The sequence below is a fragment of the Lagenorhynchus albirostris genome, chromosome 10 (assembly GCF_949774975.1).
Source record: "Lagenorhynchus albirostris chromosome 10, mLagAlb1.1, whole genome shotgun sequence".
NCBI classification, from domain to species: Eukaryota; Metazoa; Chordata; class Mammalia; order Artiodactyla; family Delphinidae; genus Lagenorhynchus; species Lagenorhynchus albirostris.
The window spans coordinates 99,356,734-99,380,308 of NC_083104.1; the positions used below are offsets into that span (position 1 = coordinate 99,356,734).

At 45.5% G+C, this 23,575-nt stretch overlaps 1 protein-coding gene and 1 non-coding gene across 3 annotated transcripts in view; both read right to left on the minus strand.

Moving 5' to 3' along the window:
- Positions 1-788: 788 nt before the first annotated feature.
- DSP (desmoplakin) overlaps positions 789-23,575 on the minus strand; it is a 40,865-nt gene continuing 18,078 nt past the window's right edge. Inside the window, exons 6-24 of one of the 2 annotated variants that reach the window (XM_060163731.1) lie at positions 23,369-23,419; positions 22,310-22,471; positions 21,689-21,793; positions 19,729-19,824; positions 19,275-19,400; positions 18,581-18,733; positions 17,251-17,405; positions 16,321-16,447; positions 15,343-15,544; positions 14,863-15,089; positions 14,029-14,195; positions 13,226-13,364; positions 12,522-12,715; positions 11,292-11,454; positions 10,119-10,202; positions 9,451-9,558; positions 8,775-8,873; positions 5,711-8,005; positions 789-4,709 (exon numbers count right to left, since the gene is read on the minus strand). In XM_060163731.1, the coding sequence (XP_060019714.1) occupies positions 1,485-4,709; positions 5,711-8,005; positions 8,775-8,873; positions 9,451-9,558; positions 10,119-10,202; positions 11,292-11,454; positions 12,522-12,715; positions 13,226-13,364; positions 14,029-14,195; positions 14,863-15,089; positions 15,343-15,544; positions 16,321-16,447; positions 17,251-17,405; positions 18,581-18,733; positions 19,275-19,400; positions 19,729-19,824; positions 21,689-21,793; positions 22,310-22,471; positions 23,369-23,419 (7,878 nt within the window). In that variant the 3' untranslated portion in view covers positions 789-1,484. The remainder of the gene's footprint in view (positions 4,710-5,710; positions 8,006-8,774; positions 8,874-9,450; positions 9,559-10,118; positions 10,203-11,291; positions 11,455-12,521; positions 12,716-13,225; positions 13,365-14,028; positions 14,196-14,862; positions 15,090-15,342; positions 15,545-16,320; positions 16,448-17,250; positions 17,406-18,580; positions 18,734-19,274; positions 19,401-19,728; positions 19,825-21,688; positions 21,794-22,309; positions 22,472-23,368; positions 23,420-23,575) is intronic. The other variant, XM_060163732.1, reaches the window with a different exon arrangement.
- On the minus strand, positions 9,963-10,064 carry LOC132528282 (U6 spliceosomal RNA). Its single transcript, XR_009543165.1, has one exon. It is a non-coding gene; the product is annotated as a U6 spliceosomal RNA (small nuclear RNA).

Here is a 23,575-nt window from a genome sequence, read left to right on the forward strand (position 1 = left end):
CCACCAATAAGTTAAGGATTATCTAGAGTATGATCGTTTTTGTTCTACACAATTAGCATTTCATTTGTCTTCCTAGTTTCTACCGTACCATCAAATGTGTCTGATTGTATTAATATATGCTTCTGATATATGAAAGTTGTCCCACTCATTGTTTTACATGTGTTTTCTGTACCCATCCAGACTGTACGTGCCTTGAAGTCAGGGTCTTATAAACTCTACTGAATCCTCATTGTACCCAGCCCAATACTAGACATACCAGGCATTGAGTAAAGTATTATTAATTTAATAACAAATGTCCGAATTTCAAAAGTTTTCTTTGATCCAAAGAATAGGCTTATATTTCGTTGTCCTTCAACAGAGAACCAAGAACTCTTCAGGAATCAGTTTCATAGATTCAAGGTCAATTCCCTTCTCTTTGGGGACAAAAATGCAACCATGTAGTTTAAGGCTACCCAAAATGGAATCTTAGCCACTTCATGTTTTTTAAAGGGTATGACAGTGACTTCTCCCCATGCTATTCACTGTCCAGAATAAGCCAGAAGTGGGTATTGACCTCTTGCCTGGCCTCCTTACACAGGCTTCTTTCAAGGACTCTACCTGGTACATAAATGTTGAAAAAACTACCTTCAGAAAACCAACTTCTAACAAGAACTCAGAACTAGAACAGTTTTTTAACGGTCTTCCTTAATAGATGTTTAGTAAACAGTTTCAGACACATTTTACAATAAAAAGCTTCTGCTAAATGCCCTTGTGTGTAGGAACATATTATTAAATCAAAACGCAAAAACTTCAAACGTCTAAAACTTTATTGCCAGAATAGCAAACTTCATAAAGACACCTTTGAAAGTACATAGAAAATGACAAGCAAAATGAACAGAAAACTTTGACTAAAGGACAGCAAAGATTGCTACTATCATGCACATACAGTCAAATTAATACCAAACCAAACAGGTACACATAAGAGTATATGGGTCATGCAATCCGAGGAGACGCATTCCAAAATGCTGGGGTTTGAGGGGGATTCTTTTTGTGGGGGGGAGCGGGGGGATAGGGTAATTTTCTCCTCATACAGAAAATGGAAATATTTAGATGAGACGCAGACTGATGACTACAAGGTCAATTTCATTTTTTATCTCCAAGAACAGAAATCTGGGTTATAGGCCATAAGAAGTTCAAGAAGCATCACTCAAAAATCTAAAGGCAGAAGAGAAGAAAGAGACTCTAGATTCAATTTGTGTTTTCCTTACAACTGATTACTACTTCCTATACGCTACATCCAGTGTATGACATTGGTTCAGGTAAGCTAAGAAGATAAAAAGCCAGAACAGCCTTTACCATTTGATTCCCCCCATGGCTACGTTTTCTTAAGCCTAGAAAGTTCTATCACTATCCTACAAGCACAAGGTTTTCTTTCTCTATTATTTAGTAAAGTGAAAGTTCATATAAATGAAAGCCAAGGTCTAGCAACCATTTCCAACCGACTACTAGTGCCCAACAGAGCTGTTGCTAATGGAGTAGGAGTAGGTGTGGGAAGAATTCCCCGTTGCATCGAAGCTTCCTCTCCGGGACCCACTGCGGGAACCGGACCGGGAGCCGGAGCGGGAGCCGGAGCGGGAGCCTGGGGCAGAAGACATGTTATAAGGGCTGGGCAGGCCCTTGGAGGAGACCGAGGCGGCCTCCAGAAGGCGCAGGCCGGTGATGTCTTCCACCATGGAGCGATTCATGGCATCCTTATAGGATATCTTCAACTTGGTTTTGGGGCAGGTCAGGATCTTGCCGTAGTTGCTGGGGTCTTGCAGCCTCTGCGCTGCCCGGCCGTCGATGTACCCCTTTCTGATGGCTTCTTCCATGCTCATCCTCCCTTGCACCTCGGGGTCAACCAGGCCCCCCGTGAGGTACTGGAACTCCAGGAAGCGCTGGCCGGCCTCATAGGGGAGCCACTTTTCTTTCACTGCCTCTGCTGCCGACATCTTCTTCTTTCCCTTCACTCCTTCAAAGCCGAGGAAGGCTTTCTGAGCAGGTTTCAGCCTGGTGGCCATATCCTGGTCGAGCAGGCCCTGGGAGACGGCGTCCTGGAGGGGCAGCTTCTGCCCCGTGGTGGGGTGGATGATGCCGCCCGTGCAGGCCTGGGCCTCCAGAAGCCTCTGCCCCGTGATGCTGTCAACGATACCCCGCTCTATCCCTTCCGTGATGGAGATCTTCTCCAGGTTTTCCGTGTCGAAGATGGCTGCAATGGGGCTCGATTCTTCCAGGGTTTCGGACAGAGACCTGCTCTTTATGGTTAAATTCCTGACGCTGGAGACGGTGGAAATCTTGCTTAAGGACTCATGTCGCGAGCTGCTGAAGACATCATCGCTGACGCCACTCCCGGTGCCACCGCTGTTGCCGACACCATTCTTCAAGGAGATCATATCAGCAAACTGAGTGAGGCTGAGGCTGCCGGACTTGTACTGGTCAAAGAACTTCCTGTCAACGAGGCCCCTGTCAATCGCATCTTGAACATCATACTGACTGCCCGTCTTCCTGTCTACCAGGAGCACCCGGGTGGAGCCGTCTGATCCAGTGATGGTTATTTCTTCCCACTCGCACTCCTGCTCACACAGTTCTTTGAAGGTTTCGTAATCTATGAGGCCCTTCTTGTAGGCCTCCTGGACAGACATCTCCTTGTTGGTTTCCGGGTCCACTATGACCACTCTGCGCTTCCTGAGGGTATTCTTTTGGGATGTCTGTACCTGTTTCTTCTTTTCTTTCAGGGGCAGAAGACACAGCCCCGTCTCCTCATCCTTAATGCACCTTTCTTTCAGTTGCAGATACGTAAGGTTTTCTTCAGTGTTTGGGTCGAAGAATCCTTTTGTATCGTCACTTGGATCCGAGAGAATCTCACTGAGCTCCTGATTGAAGTAGCCCCTCTTGTACGCTATGTCAACGGGCAGGCGGTGGCTCTCCTTCGGGTCGATGATCCCACCGGTTGCAATCTGTGCTTCCAACAAGCGAATGCCATGGCCCTTTTCGATGAGTTCCTTGTTCATGGCTTGGAACAAGGAGATGGTGTTTCCTGTTTCAGGGTCGTTGTAGCCGGTGACAGCTCGTTCCGCAGACAGGAGCTTCTCCTTGAACTCGATGCCCACCAGCCCTCTTTTGTAGGCTTCCTCCACCGGTAACCTCAAGTTGCTAACAGGATCCACGATGAAGCCAGTAGCTGCTTGCGCTTCCAGGAGCTCCAGGGCAGTACCAGGTCGGACCAAGCCAATTTTCATGGCCTCGTAAATGCCAAGCTTCTGTTTTGTGGTCTCACTGTAGATGCCTGCGATGCAGCTTGAACCCTGAAGGAAATCCTTAATTCTCTCACCAACCTCATCATAAGAAATCTGACCTGATTCCAGTTCATTGACAGTGGATGGTCTCAATATACCGGAATCAACCAGCTCGGAGATGGGCACGGGTTGTCTGATTCCCTGGAAGGACATACTTCTCTTCTGTACTGACAGCAGCAGCAGACCGGTGTGCGGTTCGATTCTGCACCTTTCCCTCAGCTGCATGTAACTGACCTTCTTTTTGGTGACCGGATCCATGAAGTTCTTCTGACTATCTCGGGGATCGTTCAGGGACCGATACAGATCTCTGTCAATCAGCCCACGAGCCAAGGCTGTATCTTTCGGCAAAAAGACGCTGTTCACAGGGTCCACCACACCCCCTGAAGCAATCTGGGCTTCCAGCAGACGCATTCCGATTTCCCGATCGATCAAATTTTTCTTGATGGCTTCGGACACAGATACCGTCTTGCCTGAAAATGGGTCATCAAACCCAGTGACGGCTTTCTCTGCTGTGTATATCTGCTGGCGGTCGTCGAAGTCGATGAGGTCCCGAGCTATGGCGCTGTCAACAGTCAGCTTCTCGTTCCTGTGGGGATCAATTATACCACCAGTGGCTGCCTGGGCCTCCAGAAGCATGACTGTGGATTCTGGGGTGATCAATTTCTTTCTCTTGGCCTCTACCAAAGAGTATTTCTCCTTAAGGGAAGTGGAAACTCCAGCGATAGCGCCTGCTCCCCGAAGGAAAGGCTGGGTCTCAGAAGCAACTTCTCCCGTTGGCTTTTTCCCCTGCAGCAGTTTGTCCAGGGTTGTTTTGTCGATCAGCTGACACTCGTACAGCTGCAGCGCCGTCACCTTCTTCCTCAGTCCGTCAAACACCAGCTTCGAGGAGTCAACGGACCACTCGTACTCAGTCTGGGTCTCGCGGTCGGACCCATACGGGCGCTGCCTGAGTTTGTCGATTTCCCTCTGAAGCCGGGAGCGCTCTGTCTCCAGCTGGGACTGGGCCTCCCTGCTGGAGCCCTCCAGCTTCCGCTGGTACCTGTCCTCGATCCTCTTGATCTCCGCCTGGAGTCTTTCAATCTCACTCCTAAGGCTGTTCTTCTCTCTCTCGCTCTTTTCTCTTTCGGACTCTATCTTCCTAACAGTCTCCTCTTTGCGGGAACACTGCGTTTTCCACTGGTTCAGGTCGTTCTGGATCTGCTGTTTCTCACACTCCAGGCGCTGTTTCACCCTGCTCTCTGCCTCGAGGGCCACTTTGGCCTGATTCAGCTCATCCTCCAGCCTCTGCAGCCTGGCCTTGTCTTGCTCTAGAACTTTGATTTTCACCAGGAGGCTCTCTCTCTCCTGCACCACCTGAGAGCACTGATTATTGGATTCCTGAATCCTATTAGATGCCTAGAATGCAAAAAAGAAGAAAGAAATGGGAAAAAATAATGATGTGATCATATCACAGGGCCATTATCATTTAACTTCTTCTCCTATATTTTTAAAAAAAGTATATTTACTTATCGGCCCTTTTCTTTTCCTTGAGCACACTATTAATTTTGTTATCTTACAAGTTCCTGAAAAAAATTCTGTAGATACATGTTGCCACTTTGATAAATGGCTTCTGTACTTTCTATATTTTTCCACAGAAGGAAAAAGGAGCAGCTGTAGACCTGGCTTACTCTTAATAGTAATTATGGTTTGAACAGATATGGGGAGTTTTATTCCAGGTTATCCCACCTGCTGTACCTACACTTCACCTGTTACAGCTATACTCACATGTTTAATAAAGCAATACAAATCTACAGACATACGCACACCCCTCACCCAGCCCCACACAAATATTGTCTACAGAAGTCAAACGTATTAGAAGTTCAAGAGGTTGAGTGTTTTAATTAGGGGTTAAAAGAAGAAAAGTCAAACAAAAAGAAACATATTAGGGCCATGATGGAAAGAGCAGAGAATAACGCATGCAGAAAAATCACAGAAGCAAGCAAGAAAGCGATTTTCAAACTGCACAGAAAACCCATTTAATGTGGCTTTTATTTAGGAAAACTTCAGTTACAAATGTTACGTCACAGCTCACAAAGAGCCACCTTCTAGAAGACAGAGTGGAACACTGAGAGGAAGTGAGCTCAGATGTCACACCCCAGCCAAAGTTGGAAGAGCAGAGCCAAGTGCGGGTTACACAGGGACGGGCACTCGCTGTGGGAGTAGAAGAGAAGGGCAAATGGCACTGAAGTGACCCTGAAGTAGCGTCTGGATTAGGACAGACAGCAGCACAGCATCAAAAAGAAAAGCGAGACGTATGCGAGCATCCAGCCCAGTAGCAAGAGCACAGCCCAGCTGGGAGGACCGTGGAGGGAGTTAGTTGAGAGGAAGTGAAGCGGCGATCAAATATTTGTGAATACCTCTAATGCCTGCTTTTGGAATTTCTCAATTTCCTGTCTCAAATTTCCCCTCTCTCTCTGTAAATCATTAATCAGGCCCTGCAGCTCCAGGGTCCGGGTGTTGCTGATCTGCAGCTGGCTCCGGAGCTCCAAGATGGTGGCGTTTTTGTCGTGCTCAGCCTCGCTGCGGCCCTGCTGGAGGTCATCGTACTCCAGCCGGAGGTTCCGCAGTTCCCCCTCAAGCAGCAGGTGCTCCTTGGTGAGGTTCTCAGTCAGCGACTGCAGCCTCTCGATTTCAAGCCTGCTCTCGTTCAGGCTCCTGCTCTTGTCCTCAACAGCCTTCTGGAGATGCTCGCTCCGCACCTGCGCCTGCCTGGCATTCTCCCGCTCCTGCAGCAGCTGCTGCTGCAGGGCCTCGACCTGGGAGGCCAGCCTGCGCAGCTCGTCCTGGGTCCTCTGCTTCTCCCGCAGGTGGCCGTCCAGCACGTCCCGCTGCTGCTGCAGCTCGTCCTCGCTCCTCTGTTTGACGATGGACACCTGCTCCAGCTGCTGGGTCAGGCTGGTGACCTGGATCGCCTGCTCCTTCAGGGACGCCCGCAGGGTCTCCAGCTCCTCCTCTAGCTTCTTCCTCCTGCAGGAGTCCTCGGAGGCCGCCCGCTTCAGCCACACCAGCTCCTCCTCTGCCTTCTGCTTCTGCAGCTGCAGCTCCTTCAGGGAGCTCTGGCAGCGGGCGATGTCCTGGTCCCTGACGGCCCTCTCCTGGGACACCCGCTCGTAGTCCGTCCTCAGGCATATCAGCTCCTGTTCCTGCACCTTCAGTTTGCTGACTGTCTCCGTGGCACTGCTGTAGGCCTTCTGCAGCTCACACTGTGCCCTCTGCCACTTGGCCTTCTCATCCTCCAGACACTTCCGCTGCTTTGCTTCTGTCTCTGTCAGCTGCTTTAGCCTCTCTATCTCCTTGTTTTTATCCTGGATCGTCTTGGTGGCATCATCCAGAGACTGCCGGTACCGCGTGCTCTCTTCCATCCGCACCTGCGTGACCTGCTTCAGCTCCACCTCCAGCTGCTGTTTCCGCTGCGACATCTCCAAGCCTGCGGCCTTTTGCTGCTGGACGTTCTCTTCGACCCTCCTGAGGTTCTCCGTGGTCTGGGCTAGAGCGTTCTTCAGCTTTGTTACTTCTTCCGAGAGGCTCCGGTTTTCCCTGGTGAGGTTGTCTATCTGGGCTCGGTAGCCGCTGGTGTCCTCCTCCTTCTTCAGGGTGAGCTGGTGGATGGTCGTCTTGGTGATGTTGATCTCCGTCTCGAACTGGTTCTTTAAGCTGATGATTTCCTCATCGTAATTGCTCCTTACCTTAGCCAGTTCATTCTCGTATTCCCGACGGTGCTTGGCCTCCTGCTGAACCTCAGCTTTGAGTCTTTCGATCTCCTTGTTTTTGTCCTGGATGGTCTTGGCAGCCTCCTCCAGGGACTGCTTGTGCCTGGCGCTGTCCTCGGAGCGCTGCTGGATGACCTGCTTCAGCTCCATCTCCAGATGCTGCTTCTTCTGCAGCATCTCGGAGCCACAGGCCTTCTGCTGCAGGGCATCCTCTTCTGCCCGCCTCCGCTGCTCCGTGGTCTGCAGGATGCTGTCGGTGAGCCGGACAATCTCAGCCTTCAGATCTCGATTCTCCTTCATGCATCTATCGAGCTTGTTTTGGAAGTTTTTGGAATCATCCTCTTTTTGCATGGATATCTCCTTGATGGTAGTCTTTGTGATGTTAATCTCTGTTTCGTACTTGTTCCTTAAATTACTCATCTCCTCATTATAGTGGTTTCTTACCTTTGCCAGCTCATTTTCATATTCTCTCTTCCGGGTACCCTCCTCCTGCAGAAGAACCCTCAACCTCTCTATCTCGAACTCCTTCTCCTTGATGGCTTTCTCAGACTCTATCTTCTGCCAGCCGAGGCTCTCCTTCTCGCTCTGCCTCGCTTTCTGCAGCTGGTCATATTCGTTCTTCTGTTGATCAAACCTGTCTTCCACGGTTTTCCTGCTTCGCTTTTCATGCTCGATCTCGTAAGTCAGCCGGGTGATCTTCTCATTGAGCTCTTTGATTTGGCTGTAGCACTTGTCTAGATTTTGCTTGGCTGACTTGCCATCCAGCTCAGCCTGTCTCTTCAGCTCCTCCAGGCTCACGAGCTTTGCTTTGAACTGGGAACACTCCGCCTGGTATTTCTGCAGGTTCTGATCCAGGAATTTGTTCTTACTGCAGTTTTCAGAGTTGGCGTCTCGGGCCAGCCTGAGCTCCTCTTCCAAAACTTCGATCTTGGTATTTTTCAGCTGTGGAAGGGAAATCAGAAAGCATGTTGAAAGAAAGATGCCTCACATCATAAGAAAGAAGTGGTACTTCCTCCCTGCAAGACCAACGTGCTTTCTCATTTCCTTTTACACACCTGCACACACACAGACAAGCACGCACACACGAGCACACATGTAGACACTGATACAAGGCAAAAGCTACTAGACAAAAAATTCAAGACATCTGTATTCTTGTCATAATTCTTCCGTCAACTGCTTGCGTGATCTTAGTAAGGGATCTACCCTCTCTGAGTTTCAGCTTCCTCATCTGTGAATAGGGGAATTTCTTCCAAGACCAAAAGCTTATGATCTCCTAAATTATGTTTCCTTTATTTCCAGGTATCAAGTAAGTTTCCATATAAACTCAATTCGAATATTAGAAATGAGGAATAAATTAAACAGCCATTCGACATGGAAAATTCAAATCCAGCCAGTCCTGGATGTTCTTCTTAATTTAACACAAAGAGAGAAAGAAAGCAAATTCCTTGACCAAACATTAAATGAAATTACTGGGGGTTACGGCAAGGTAAAATAGCTATAATTTTGGAAATACTACCTGAGTGCATTCCGAGCAGTGTACTGGAGAATAGGACTGACACCTGATTTATGAATAAACTATATCATACTAACTGTTTAGAGGAAATACACTTTTGCCAATGAGTATGTCCAAATTCATGTTATAACGAGGCAGTAATAATTAAGTTCCATTCTATTTTCTTTTTTGATCCTCCAAGGAAGTAAAGTAAATTACCTTCAGATCTTCCAAACTCTTCAGCATCTCACTTAAGAATCTGTAATAGTCTGCAGACCTTGTAAGAAGTTCTATGTACCGAGCATGCATCTCTGCCGCCTTGGAGAAAAGAAGTGCAAGGAAAAATCAAAGGCACTGCGTTCAAAAGAAGTCCTACGCGAGCTGACCAACTGTTTTCTAAAACAATCCAATAGTGAAATTATATTTTAAGGAGTGAATTCCCTTCTTTCACCTGTGCTAATTCCAAAACCCAATCAAAGAATAAAGTACAATAAAACAAAGGGCCAAAAACCTTACACTTCATCCTCATCACTCCAGGGTGTTCCCCCTAAACCATCTGATGGGTGATGTTCTCTGACACCTTTGAGAAGAAGTTGTCTTTTAGAAATCGACTGGATATTTTCCACTCTTTAAATGTCCCCCTCACTAAACCCAGAATTTAAGCCCAGTTTCTGCAAAGATTCTAATGTATGAGCAATAGACCCAGACTTCTCACTGATCATTCCCTAAAATGCATTATGCTGATGACTTACACTAGAGAGAGGATAACCTACTAAACCTTTTTGAATGGATACCCTATGGCAAGAGATGAATTCAGGGAGGGTAGGAAAGACAGGGAAAAGAGAAGATGCAGAGGGAGGGGCGAGCTCTAAGAGATGGGTAATGACATATCTACCTCTTGCAGAATCATCCCAGAAGGAGACTGAACGATGGTTCTCTTGATAGGTACGTTCAGTAGAGTTTCCAGTCCTGAGGTGTATGATGCCAGCTGCAGTTCATAATCCTGCAGAATAATAATGTTTCAGAAAAACATACTTAATTGACTTAAAAGGAGTCACTGATGGCTACAGTTCCCAAGCTTTAAATCACCAAGCTGTACTTCTAATGTCCAACCCCAAAGGCCATCACGTGCTGCTAGTGTCCAAGCATCATATGACATTATTAAACCAAGCAGCACCACTTTATATGCAAAATGGAGATCTCTGCACACACCACCAGTCTAAAGGATGAAGACCGGCCCATTCCCGTAGATATTGCCAATGTACAACCAATTCAAGCTAATGGATAACAGCATTTACAGTTTGTTCACGAGAGATTATATAAAAACCATAACCGTTGTCCTCAAGAAGTCTGTAATCTTTAAAGTGAATCAGAAAATAATGTAGTTGATAACATTCTTTTATTAAAAAAAGTATGGAACACTTCATGAATTTGCATGTCATCCCTGCACAAGGGCAGGCTAATAATCTCTGTATCATTCGTTTTAATATATGTGCTGCCGAAGCAAACATGGTTAATAATATTCTTGATGAAACACCAACATTCTTTGTGAAACGTACATACCTTAATTGAATTTGCACAAAGTTCGGCAAGTTTTTGTACTTCTTCTGATTTGTCTCGTTTGCTACTTATATCACTGTGCAAGTTCTATACAGAAAAGGAAATATTTATAAATGTTAAAATGTAGACATATTTAAAATAAATGTTTTTTTCATTCTTTAACCACTGTTACTTGTTTTTTTTTTCCCCTCAGTTTATGACTACATGTTCAGACCCCATAGTCTCACAGTTAAACCTTAGGAGATGAGCATGTTTTCTATTCAGAAAATAGAAGAAAGATCTTCAAGTTCTTATGATCTAAGAGGTTACTATCTGGCTGGCACTCTCTTCTGGTCCTATCACCTCAATTTATAAAGATACTTTACTATGACGGTCGTTACATTATTTCCATGTTCACAACTGCATTTCTTTGTAAAGTTCTCAATTGCTTTTCCTCTGGACACTATTTAAGCATTCATAAAATGGACTAGTAATAGTAATTATTTATCATTTCATGAAAAGATACATGCATCCCCATGTTCACAGTGGCAGTATTTACAATAGCCAAGAAATGGAAACAACCTAAATGTCCATTGACAGATGAATGGATAAAGAAGATGTGGTATATAGACACAGCTGGAATACTACTCAGCCATAAAAAAGAGTGAAATAATGCCATTCGCAGCAACACAGATGGACCTAGAGAATATCATACTAGGGGCAGTAAGTCAGAAAGACAAAGACAAATACCATATAATATCACTTATCTGTGGAATCTAAAATATGACACAAACGAACTTATTTATGAAGCAGAAACAGACTCACAGACAGCAAGAACAGACTTGTGGTAGCCAAGGGTGGCAGGGGGAAAGGATGGACTGGAGGTTTGGGGTTAGCAGACGGAAACTATTATACACAGAATGGACAAACAACAAGGTCCTAGTGTGTAGCACAGGGAACTATATTCAATATCCTGTGATAAACCATAATGGAAAAGAATATGAGAAAGAATGTATATATATGTATAACTGAATCACTGTGCTGTACACCTGAAACTAACACAACACTGTAAATCAACTATACTTCAATAAAGTTTTTTAAAAATTTATCATTTTAAACCTAAGTACTGCTACGAAAACCAGAGGAAAACACAGGTTACACCCAGTGACATCTATGCAATGACAAATTGCCTTATACCTTCTGCTCATTCAAAAATCGCATGACCATGCTGGAATCTCCAAACTTCATGGATTCTAAGTTATCCTGGCAGCGTTTGGCATCACAGAGCCATTTGCAGAAAGTCTGATAGTTATCACGGTAATTCCTCAGCTGCTTGATTTGTTTCTCCAGGTTCCATAATCTGGGGCAAACAGAGATAATAAAATTATTAAATATCGCTATTGCTCTGCAAAAGTATTTAACACAGGGTTACCCCATGACCCGGCAATTCCACCTGGCACATACTCAAGAGAACTGAAAACATGCATCCACACAAAAAATTATACATGAATGTTTGTAGCAACACTTTTCACGGTAGCCAAAAACTGGGAGCAGCCCAAATGTCCATCAGTTGATGAAAGAATAAACACAATGTGATACAGTCATACAATGGAATATTATACAGTCATGAAAAGAAATGAAGTACTAACACGTGCTACACCATGGATAAACCTGGAAAACATTATGTTCAGTGAAAAAAAAACATTCACATATTGTATCTTTCTATTCATAGGAAATGTCCAGAATAATTCGCAAATCTATAGAGACAGCAAGTAGAATGGTGGTGGTTTGGGGCTGGAGGGTTGGGAGGAAATGGGGAGGGACTGCCAGTGGATATGGGGTTTTTTTTTAGGGTGATGAAAATGTTCTGACTTAGATCGTGGGGATGGTTACACATTCTGAATATACTAAAAACCAGTGACTTGGACACTTTTGGTGGGTGGGTTATACGGCATGTGAATTATATATCAATAGAGATGTTTTTAAGAAGCACTGCTCGTAAAATAAACGATAAGCAAGATTCAGGAGATGTTTTTAAACCCTCATTTGCAGTAAGGCATTTCTTTTGTGTAAGATTTAATTTTCACAAACTCTTGGAAAATGCTCCCTCAAAGGAGCTACTCCTTCCAACAGTCATAATAGGAGTTTACAGGGCACAAAAGAACTTGATCAATGGCTTCCATTATTTCCCTAAGAACCTGAAGGGCTTCTGACACAGGTTGGTTCAAGCTCGGCCGCTGGATGTACTCTCTTCCTGTTGTCAACAAAGCTGCCCACAGCCAGTGCGTGAAGAGAGCTCCCAGGATGCTGAACTTACACACAAAACAAAACCACTGTTTTTTACAGCGATGACTTCAAGTGACATTATCTTGGGAACAACCAAATGTAAGAAAGTATGAAAGAAAGTATGGAAGGAGGTTGGCACACCTGTAGTCTATCTGTTTATCGATTCTTTGCCAGCGATCTGTCAGCTGTGTGACTTTTTCACTGAACTTGCCCAGGTCCAGGTCGTACATTGGATACTGCTGTGAAGTCTGGCAGTAGATCTGCTGGGCTTTCTGCAGTTCTGTCTTCATGGTGGCCAACAAGGACTGCTTCAAGTTCAAGTCGTTTTTAATTTTCTGTCACAGGAGGAAAAAAAAGTACAAATTAACCGCATTCCCGCTTGATGCTACACCACAAGGAAAATATATCTACTGATTGCATCTCCTATACTTGTGCCAGTGACCTAGTTCCTTGTGCCAACTCGGTTAAAAAAAAAAAAAAGGATTCGATGTGTAAATTAGTTTGAGAAATGCTACGTATCACACTCCATTCCGTTCCTGAAAAATTATAAAATCTATTAGCCTATTAAAGGTTCTGAGAAGTACTACAGTACCAGCTTAACTGTGGTTAACTCGCGTTCCCCAGACTAATCTCACCACAAACGGACTTTCTCACGTAGGTCCTGCCAACACGCTCTGGACAACAGTGCTCTAGAGATAACGGCTGATGTCAACCACGTGTGGCCAACGAAATCCAGTAATCCTCCAAACCCATGAAGACTTAGTGAGGCTCTACCACCGGGGACTGAGTAGTCCTGTATGCTTTCCCATAAGCCGGGCCGCTCGCTGTTCAACCCTTCTCCTTACCTTCAGTCCGCAGCGGTAAGCTTCCACTTTATCCAGATCTAGGCAAACAGTCTCCTCTTCGGTAAGCTTGGCTTCGTAAACCTTCAGCATGTCTTCCGTCTGGAGGATGGCCTGCAGGAGTGCTCTCACCACGCACAAGCTGTCGAGTGCCAAAGAGGCAAAAATAAAATTGCCGGCGACATAATTAGACTTGGAAACTCTCTCGGGCTCTCGCCACTCTTCGTAAAAGGGAACAATATGAAAGCAGATAAAAATTTACCCTGCTTATTTTATAAGTTACGGAGCAATACATTTTTTCCCTCTTTTTTTTTTTTGCGGTACGCGGGCCTCTCACTGTTGTGGCCTCTCCCATTGCAGAGCACAGGCTCCGGACGCACAGGCCCAGCGGCCACGGCTCACGGGCCCAGCCGCTCCACGGCACGCGGGATCCTCCCGGACCGGGGCACGAACCCGCGTCCCCTGCATCGGCAGGCGGACTCTCAACCACTGCGCCACCAGGGAAGCCCTCATTTTTTCCCTCTTTCATGACTCAGAACACCATCTTGCATCAATGGAAGAATTCTAAGTTCTGGCCTTTAGAGGATGCCTTGGCTGGAAGAGACAGTGGAGTTCAGAACAGTGGGATTGGCACCCTAGGCTGGAGGACCCTCTCTCAAAAGCACAGAAGAATGTGAGTGAGGCTCCAATGAAAAGAGAACCCATAAGGCAAGAGCTCCAGCAACCAGCACATAAAGCAAATGAAGTCTCAGAAAACGAAGCTTGAGAAAAGCCAAATATCTGAGGTCAGTGTCAGTCGCGTTTACCTATTTAAGTAGCCGTCTGTGACGCCATTGATATTTTCCAGTTTCTGAAACAATCCGAATACCTCATTCTGCAAATAGCAATATTTTTCCGAACCTCTGAAGTTAGCCAGCATGTCCTTCAGCTGGTTGAGAACTTGAGCAATTGCTTGAGAATCATTCTGTAAGCCCTGTCCGAAAAGAAGGGAAGCGCTTCTGATTTAGCTGTATGCTTCTCACCGTCATTCATGTCCTCAAAAGGCCCACGAAATGTGAACGACTCAAGTGAGAGCTGACCTTTCGTGTCCTTCATCAGGGAGGCCTTACCAGCACTGGGTAAATGTGACCCTCTTCCTTAGAATATATACCTCGTAGATTCCAGCGCAGTGCCCGGGCCTGGCCGAGCGGAAGAGATCACTGAGCTTGACACTGAAACACCTGGGCTGCAGTCCCAGCTCGGCCGACGCCTTGCAGCTCTTACCCCACCCCCTACTGTCCACAAGTAAGATCATTCTACCTGTCTAGCCCACATCATAGGTTGTTTCAGGCAGAAGCCAAATGAATGTTTGTGGAAACTTTCGAAATCTACAAAGCACTACATTGCAGAAAAGGAAAAACACTGCAGCCGGACTGAGTGGCCCACAAACTAACAGCAAAGGTGGTTGAATCCCCAGCCTGGTATCTTTCCACAGACTCGGCAGCATGGGAAAGAGAAAAGGCAATCATGCCAGAAGGCTCTTTTCTTGAAAATGAAGGTTTCTTGCCTATAAATATTTAAACCAGGAGGTCTTTTCTTTACTACTTCACAGTTAAATATAAATACACCTAGAATCAAGCAAAACATTAATGGATACCTACCTTTAGCTCGCTTATCTTCACTGTGATGTGGTGCGAAGACCCTTGATCTGCCAGAAGGATGTTTTTAAGGGTCATTTTGCTCTCACAGAGCTCCATCTGCCTGCGAATCTTCTGGAGCTCCATCAGCAAGCACGTTTCCTGCTTGTCATTTTCTCTGTTGGTTTCAGTTACTTTATTATGGTTGACAGCTTGGCAGGAACCAAGATGAGTGATTTCAGTTGTGGTTACTGTAAAAATGTTAGGACCACAAAAATCAGAGACTTCTTGGCTAGAAGGGCACAAGGCCTCAAGAAAACATCCATGCTGCATGAAAGTGTCGCTACTTCCTTTGATTTGGTTCTGAAAACCTAGCATCTCAATGACTTTTGATATACGATCTTTCAAAGGAGTGATTCTGCAACTAGTTTTTGGCAAACTACGTACTTTCTTTTGAAAACGGCATGTATGGTGGCTACAAAGAAGGACTGGCTCTAAACCAACCTGTCTGTTGCTGCGGGTAGCCGGGGAGCTGTATGACCAGGGTCTGGTAGTGTTTCTGGGCATCCGTGAACTGGGTCTGTATTTTCCTCTTGTCATCATCTCCAAACATCTCTGAGCCTTGGCTGTCTCTGATGAAGTCTTGGTAGCGTAACTCAAGGTCAGATATTGTCTTCAGGTAATCTTCCTGCCGCATCGTTTTCAGCTGGAAATAAACCAGGCGGGGAGTGTTTCTTGGCCCCAGAGCGTGGCCGAGAAAGCTTCCTGGGAAATGCACTACTCTGGTGGCGCTTGAGGCAACGCCCCTCAAAGACCCATTAAGGCAGAAAAGGTCTTTGATGATTTAGAGCTTGCGCCTAAGAACCAAAGCAGTGGGTTGTCAATTTTCTTCTTCCTATGGAATTTTCTTCCTCAAAGGAAATAGGACTCAGAAGCCCCAAATGTCAAGCAGATCACAGCAAAGCTGCTCTGACTGAAAAGAGTTAAAGGGGTAAAGGGAAGCCCCCAACTTACCCATTCCCTGCCCCTCTCCTCCCTGCTGTCCCTGTCATCCCAAAGGACTCCCTCACCTGGATTCTTGGGCCACTACCTGAAAACCACTGATCTAGGGTAACTAATGCTTCCAAGAATTCAACGCCCACCTTTTACTTCTGTGCTATCCAGTCAATACCTATGCCCTCACTTTCCATTACATCTAAGGAGAGTGGGACCCTGAGTACCACAGGACCTCATGCCTTTCCCACAGGGACTTCTGGCTTGTCCGGTAACTTTAATTGGTACTTCTGTTTGTCTCTTAACCGGCCGGGTGTGAATCCCTCCCATCCTGTGTTGGACGGACTAGAACCTCTAAGGAAGGCTCAGCCGACTCTCGTGTTGACACACAAAAGCATCAGCTGCACAGCTAGGTTTGCCTGGTAGAAACCGCACGTCAGGGAGCAGCTGGGGGGCCCCTCCAGGCAGCGGGTGGTCCTGAGGACGTACCTTGGCGATGGTCATGGTCTTGATCTTCTCGATGTCGATCATGCAGTAGTGCCAGGACACCAGGCTCTTCATGTTGATGTAGAGCTGGTTCCACAGGGCCAGGATGGCTTCGTAGTACTGCTCGATCCTAGGAGGTGCAGAGGGAAAAAGCACGCTAGCCAGGCTCTCCAAGTTCATCCCAAACGGGAAACCTGGCCACGCTCCCCCAAGGGCACAGAAAACTCAAAGGAGAACTAACAGAGCAATGGGTGAATGGAGCATTTGCAAAACATTCAACATTTCAATGGATTTAGACTAATACCCAAAAGTACATTCTCCATGACCGACATGGGTTTCGATACATTGGAATCATTTCGGTCAAAACAGGCAGTACAATTTGTGGTTGTTGGGTTGTTTGTCAACAACTTTTTAATTGACGGAGGTCTGGCGCCGTGCAGGCAACAGTGAGAAATGGGTCTCGGGTCACAGAACGCCTGCTGGAGCTTGGACACGGGCTCACTGGGCTACTCTCACCCCACCCTGAGCGGGCTGAAGACTTCCATCATAAAAGGTTTGGAAGAATGTGCCCTAGACAATCTGTCAAATGAATGCGCCACCTACTGATGGCCAAATATTGATGCCAAGTGCATTTTGTATTTGTGGCTACAGGCCAAACTACTGATGGTCTAAAAGGCAGAAGAATTTCAAAACACCGTCTTTAAAGTGCATGGCCAGAATGAGCTCCTTTGCTGTCAGACATTCTTTTTCATCTTCCCAAGACAACCACAGTATCTGCAACAGAAAACCTCAAGACAAGGCAAAGGGACCTTCACCGGGTCCCCCTCTGGGGGGAGGTGACAGCAGTAAGAAGCGGTATGTCTCGTATCAGCCTCTGCCCTATTTCTCCCCACCCGCGTTCATGTCACGGCCAGAAGGAAGTTCAAGACGTACTTGCTTGAGAGGTCCACGGCCAGGGTGTTGGGCGGAGGAATGATGAGGCCCACGGAGGGCACGAGCATGTCCACGCCGCCCGGGCCAGTCACGTGCCACTTGCTCCGTTCGTTATTGTCCTTCAGGATACACTCGTCCCCTTTGTGGACGATTTTCTGCAAGGCAAGCAGCACTGTGTTTTGGCTTTATCCACGAGCCCACGTTTTTATCTTTTTGCTCAAGAACAGAAGCAGCAGCAGTGATGATGTGCTGTTTCAGCTTTGCTCTTAGTATTTTTTGCCTCAATTGAAGCTGATCTGGACACAACCCAACACGACTGATGCTTTAAATAAGACAGGTGAGCCTACAAGGTGTGTCTGAAGGGAATTAGGTAGAGTGACTTTCCAGGGGACAGCCAGGGGAGTCCCCCGGTGAAGTGAGCCATCCTTCTGGAAAGCAAAAACTCACTCCCTGGCTTTTCTATTTTTGTGAGTTTGTGTTTTATATCATAGAGTTCAGTGCGTGGGAGTCACTTGTCTCATTCATTTGCTCTTAAAATTGTTAAATGAAAACAAAAAAATTTTGGTATCAGGTCCCCAGAAAAATAACTTCCTAAATTCACTCCAGCATCTAAATAGCTTCTTTTCTAAATTAACTCTATATAGCTTCTTAAAATGGGTATTTAAAATATGCCAACTATCTTAACTACTAAAATGTAACAAGTTCGACATGGAGGTATCTCAATCTCCCTTTAGATTTCTTACTTCTCTCCACCCAAGTTCTAAAACCATTTCTGCATGGTAGAATAAACTCCATTGTTTTATAATGTCCATCTCACCAACTCATCACATTTTTATTTCTTAAGTCCTCCATAATTTTTATAAGAAAATAGAGGAAATTACATAGATAATGACTAAAACCAAGTCATCTTTCTATATAAATGTTTGTATTTACCACTGAGCCTACAGAACTGATGTGGCTCATTTAATGCGTAAAATCCGCAATGACATTCCCTTTACATGCAGCATAATGGCCACGTGTCTCTTTTTTTTTTAAATTTCAGAAATTTAAAGAGGGATCACAGATGCTAATTGCATATTGGAAGAAAAGAAGGCTTAAGCCTTAAAACAGAATTAGAATAGTTTAAAAATAACTATTGTCCTACTTATTTGCAACTATCATACAACTCAGAACAAAAATCACTGCATTTTTTCAACAGCTTGCCACTTTGTATACAAAAGAAAGACATTTACTAGGGTGCTCACTGAAACCTAAATTAAATTCTGCCCTGGATAAAAATGCATCCGTAAAGAAAGGGAAAACTTTGGCAGCATTCTAGCCGAGTACACACCTGGTCCTGTTTGTAGTCACAGAGAGCCCTGACAATAATGGGTTTATTGCTTTTGTAGTCCGGGTTCCGAGGTTTCAGCTGCACAATCCTCTTGGACTTGTTTACCAAGTTCTGCACCTGGCGCTTGTTCTCAAGGATTTTCTCCCATTCTTGCTGCAATTGCAAATAAAATCATACTCGAACACAGATAATCTCTGAGAGTGAGATAAGACCTTCAAATGGCATTACTATAGCTATCATGACATTACAAATTAGATACCGCTGTAGCTGCATTAGCTGTAAAAAACCACCCATTCATCTGTCTGCAGGGACCACAGGTACCTTTCAAAAGAAGCCACTACAGAGGCAACACAGCCATGAATTAGGTGGGCGGGAAAGAACATCACTTTGCAAAAAGGCTATGCTGACAACATGTGAAGTACGCTTTTCCGAAGGGATTTTCATGTTAAGTCATCAGTGCTCTCTCCGGTTTTGTCCTGAGCACCCATAACTACTGAAGCAGAAGTAACGTGCCACAGCAGCAGATCGTGCAAAGAAATGTATTTAGAGAAAAACCACTGAAAATGAAGACAACGCTTGCCTGAGCCTTGGGCACTCGCGGCTCTATAGAGCAATATAAACGCAGATAATCTGAACTGAGTCGGTGGGCGCATTTGTTTTATTCCCGGGGAAGGGCCTGGGTCTGAGACAGTACCTCTAGCACCTTGATCTGCTCCAGCAGACGCTGCAGGGGCATGTTCTTGTCACACAGGTACTTCTTCCTGACGGAGTCTTGGAGGCCCTTCAGGTAGGCTTCCGTCGACTGGGCCTCTTCAAAAAACTGTTAAGGATGCGGGTGACCCCGTGTCAATTAAAAGCAACTCAATACGCAGCATCACCTACTATTTCAACTTCAAGGATTATCTTCCCTACGAGTCTATCTGATAGGTGGTTAAAGGAAAGAATTTGAGCAGAAAGTATATTAACTTATCTGAGAGCAAGAGGCTACTTGAATGATTGGTGACCAATCTGTGCTCCTCTAAACTAAAAACCAATAAATAGTTTTCACGCCATAGTGTGAAGACTGTTTTCGGTGCTTTTTCAAACACATTCGGAAGAGAAGCTGTGAAGACCCAAAAGACAATTAAATGATTACTAGGTATAAAAACCTGAAAGTAGGCAGCATTTTCTTTGAGATGAACATCAATGCATTTGGTGATCTGAAGAATCCAGCTCCACTGTGTCTGGAGAGTATCCATATATGCCTGAAACAAGAAAACAGCAGCTGTCTCTCCACCGTTCAGCCATAGAGAGGCATCTGCTATTTCATAGATAGGTGAGCCTGAATGAAAACCATGAAGCATTTCTTATCTAATTCCAAATCAAGCAAACTTTTTCTAAAACTTGAAACCAGAATTTCCCAACAGGGCACTCTTGCTTTGGTAGAAATTAAATTTTAAAACCAATTTTGGGAATTCCCTGGTGGTCCAGTGGTTAGGACTCAGCACTTTCACTGCCGTGGCCCCGGATTCAATCCCTGGTCGGGGAACCAAGATCCTGCAAGCTGGGTGGCCAAAAAACCAGAAAAAACCCCAAAAAACAGCTTTAACACATGGATATAATTAGGAGTATTAGTCAAAATATTCATCCAAATGGCATGGCTACTGACCAATCAAAACAGACCAGTCAGAACAGGGATAGCACTGGGGCAGCAAGCCCTGTTCCTGTACCGCTGCTAGATCATGCGGAGGTCCAAGGTGAAACAGAGCAGGACACAATGGTCCTTGCCCCCCATGTCCTCAACCTGCCTTCTGTCTGTGAAAAAACTTTAGCCAAAGAATAAGTTTAATCAGAGAAGTGAGAAAATGCAGAAACAAAGGAACAGTCCAACAAGACTAAATAACAATAGTTTATTCATTAAGCTTAGTCAAGGACCTTTAGTTCCTCCTCAAGGGCTATAGATAATATTCTGAACAATATCCTGTGAGCTGTCCAATAGAGACTGAAACCCACACCAGGTGGAAGAAGTGAACTACATGATGACCAGACTGTAGCCATGACATAAGCTGCCACAGTTCTAAGAACTGGCCTCAAAGAAATGGGGACAAACCGATCCTGGAACTAAAGACTAACTGCACTTAAAACAATCAAGATGACGCTGATCAGACGACGGCATGACAAATTTTAAGATGACTGTCAGAGCTGACTGTGCTGTTTCGACAGGTAGCCCCCTACCCGCATCGATAAAAGCTCTTGGCCCCTGATTGTTAAGTGGGGAGAGGTGGCCTTTGGACAGGTTGCCGGCATCCAAAATAAAGGACACTTTCCTTTCCACCAACCTTGCCTCTTTCTTAGCTTTTTTTTTTTTTTTTTTTTTGCGGTACGCAGGCCTCTCACTGTTGTGGCCTCTCCCGTTGTGGAGCACAGGCTCCGGATGCGCAGGCTCAGCGGCCATGGCTCACGGGCCCAGCCGCTCCGTGGCATGTGGGATCTTCCCGGACCGGGGCACGAACCCGTGTCCCCTGCATCAGCAGGCAGACTCTCAACCACTGCGCCACCTGGGAAGCCCCTTTGTTAGCTTTTGAGCAGCAAATAGCTGGACCGCCCCTACTTTCAGTTACAAAGGTACCTGCCATGAAGAGGGCCTGTGGGGGACGAAGGCAGTGATGCTTACCAACTGATACGGAAATATCTGGATTTTTTTAAACAATCAAAATGGTCATACCAGTGCTACCAGCTAATGTCAGCCTTGAGCACAGCCCAGAGATGGCAGTCTAGGGCAGAGGTCAGCAAACTACAGCCCAAGGGCCACATCCGGGCCACCACCTGCATTTATAAATAAAGTTTCACTGGCGCACGGCCACAACCGTTCATCTACATGTTGCTATGGCTGCTTTCACACTACAATGGCAGAGTTAATTTCAACAGAGACCAAATGGCCTGCCAGTCTAAAATATTTATTATTTGGTCCTTTCCAGAAAAAGCTTGCCAACCCCCGGTCTAGGGTATTGATAAAATCAACCTGTCATGGCTTTAGGCTGGGTCAGAACCACTCATCTGTACAGTCTTATTTTTTGAAAAGGGTCCCCTATTTTCCCCTGATAAGAATATAAATCTCACGAAGCCCACCTCGATTTTGTCTGAAGCTGGATGCTGACTGAGGACAAGTTGGTCACTTTCTTGTTTAAGCTTATTGAGCTCTTTTTCCTTAACTTCCAGCTGACTCATGCGTATCTGCGAATAAAAGAAAAACAAGTCCTGTAGAACAAGTCACCGGCAGCCTTCCATCCCCCCCGCCATTGTTAAAGGAAGTCAAACACAAAACTGCATTTTGGAAATGAACAATGTCAAAGAACTGCATTACGTGTTTCTCAAGAACCTTAGCATTTTTAAGACCAGAAAGGATGTCTGAGATCATCCAGTAAGCAGCTGAGGCCGGACTGGTGACACGGCTTGTCTGAATTCACCCAGGTGAAGGGACAGAGCTACAACACATAGTGAGATTTTCTAATTCTCGGTTCTAAGCCACCACACTCTGCGGTACACACACTCGAGGATGTCTGACCGAACCGATCTCAGCCCGTCTGCTGTCTTCTGAGATGCTAAGCCCTGCACTGCCTCTCTTAGGTCACGGAAAAGCCTTCAGAAAGGAATGGTTTTTCACGACCACCCCACTGAGGCTGCATCACAGGTGGCCGATTAAACGATCACAAGTGCTTTCATCAGCACCGCACGACCCCCGGGGCTTACAGAGAAGGCCTCCTGCTTCTGAGCGATGTCGGTGTTCCTGTCGCTCCAGTCGTACAGCAGTTCCTCCTCTTCACAATCATTGATCCACATGATCTCTTGGGACGTGGCCTGAATGATGTTCTGCAGCTGTCGCAGGTGGTCCATCCTCTCAAAGGATATTTTCTGCACAGGAAGGTCAAAGCAGCGTTAGGACAACAATATGCAAATGAATGATGCTCCCTGCAGATTTCACAGGTAAACCCTCGGTGATCCCTTTTACCAACAAAAATCCCAAGAATCGGTCAAATGTTCATCTTTTGCATTCACTGATCAGCTGGTAGGTGAAAAGGACCCACCCAAACTTAGGATGAGTAGGGGGTCAATTTTAGATTCAGAGAAATAGCCTAATCCAGAAGGGTCTTGATTCAGACACTGGTGTTTGGCTTCAATAATTAGTTTTAGATTATATAGAGAAAATAGATTATTAAAAAAGATAAATCAAGCTTTTTCTGCCCTCTCCCACATCCCCAAAAGTCAAGGGGCCATCACCTTGGAAAATAGTTGCGTCACCACTGGCCATGTTATTTAAATAGTATCACTGCCAACAAGGAAATACTGGAAAAGGGAAGACAGGGTGACACAAATAGGAAGAAGAATGGACATATCTCTTCTTATGAGTCAAGTAATTGATTCAGTTTGTCATAAAATGGTGATGATGGTCTGATAAACCTCTCTCTAAGGAAAACAAGTCTTACTTTTGCTTATACTTCCTAAAAAGGCTACAGTTCACAAGTGGAAAAGCTTTATGGCTTTAACTGCAAGTATTTAACAAGTGCTAATTATGTGACACTTAAACTTGCAAAAACTAAGTACTGTCTTCAGAAAAGAATTCTTTTCAAATTTCCTTCTAAAGGGAACACAGCAGTAGAAATAAAATCAGCATCTATAAGCCCCTTGGTATACTTCCAGGCACTTCCTGGGTCCTTAGGGATAACGCCAAGCAGGTGCTTTATCCCCAGGTCCACACTTATACAACCGAATTGCACTGAACACAGAGCCTTCAGAAATAAGTCGTCTTACCAGCAGGTTTTCATACTCCTCCTCCAACTGGTAGATTGCAGATTTTTCACGCTAGAAGAAGACCAACAGTGAATAATTATTTAATTCCCCTTGAGGGTTTATATAGAGAGAACAGCCCTTCTAAATCTCCTTCTGTCAAATACATACTAACTTCAGATTCCCTGGTGGAAAGAAGAATTTGCTCTATGAAATCTTTCACCCACAGGG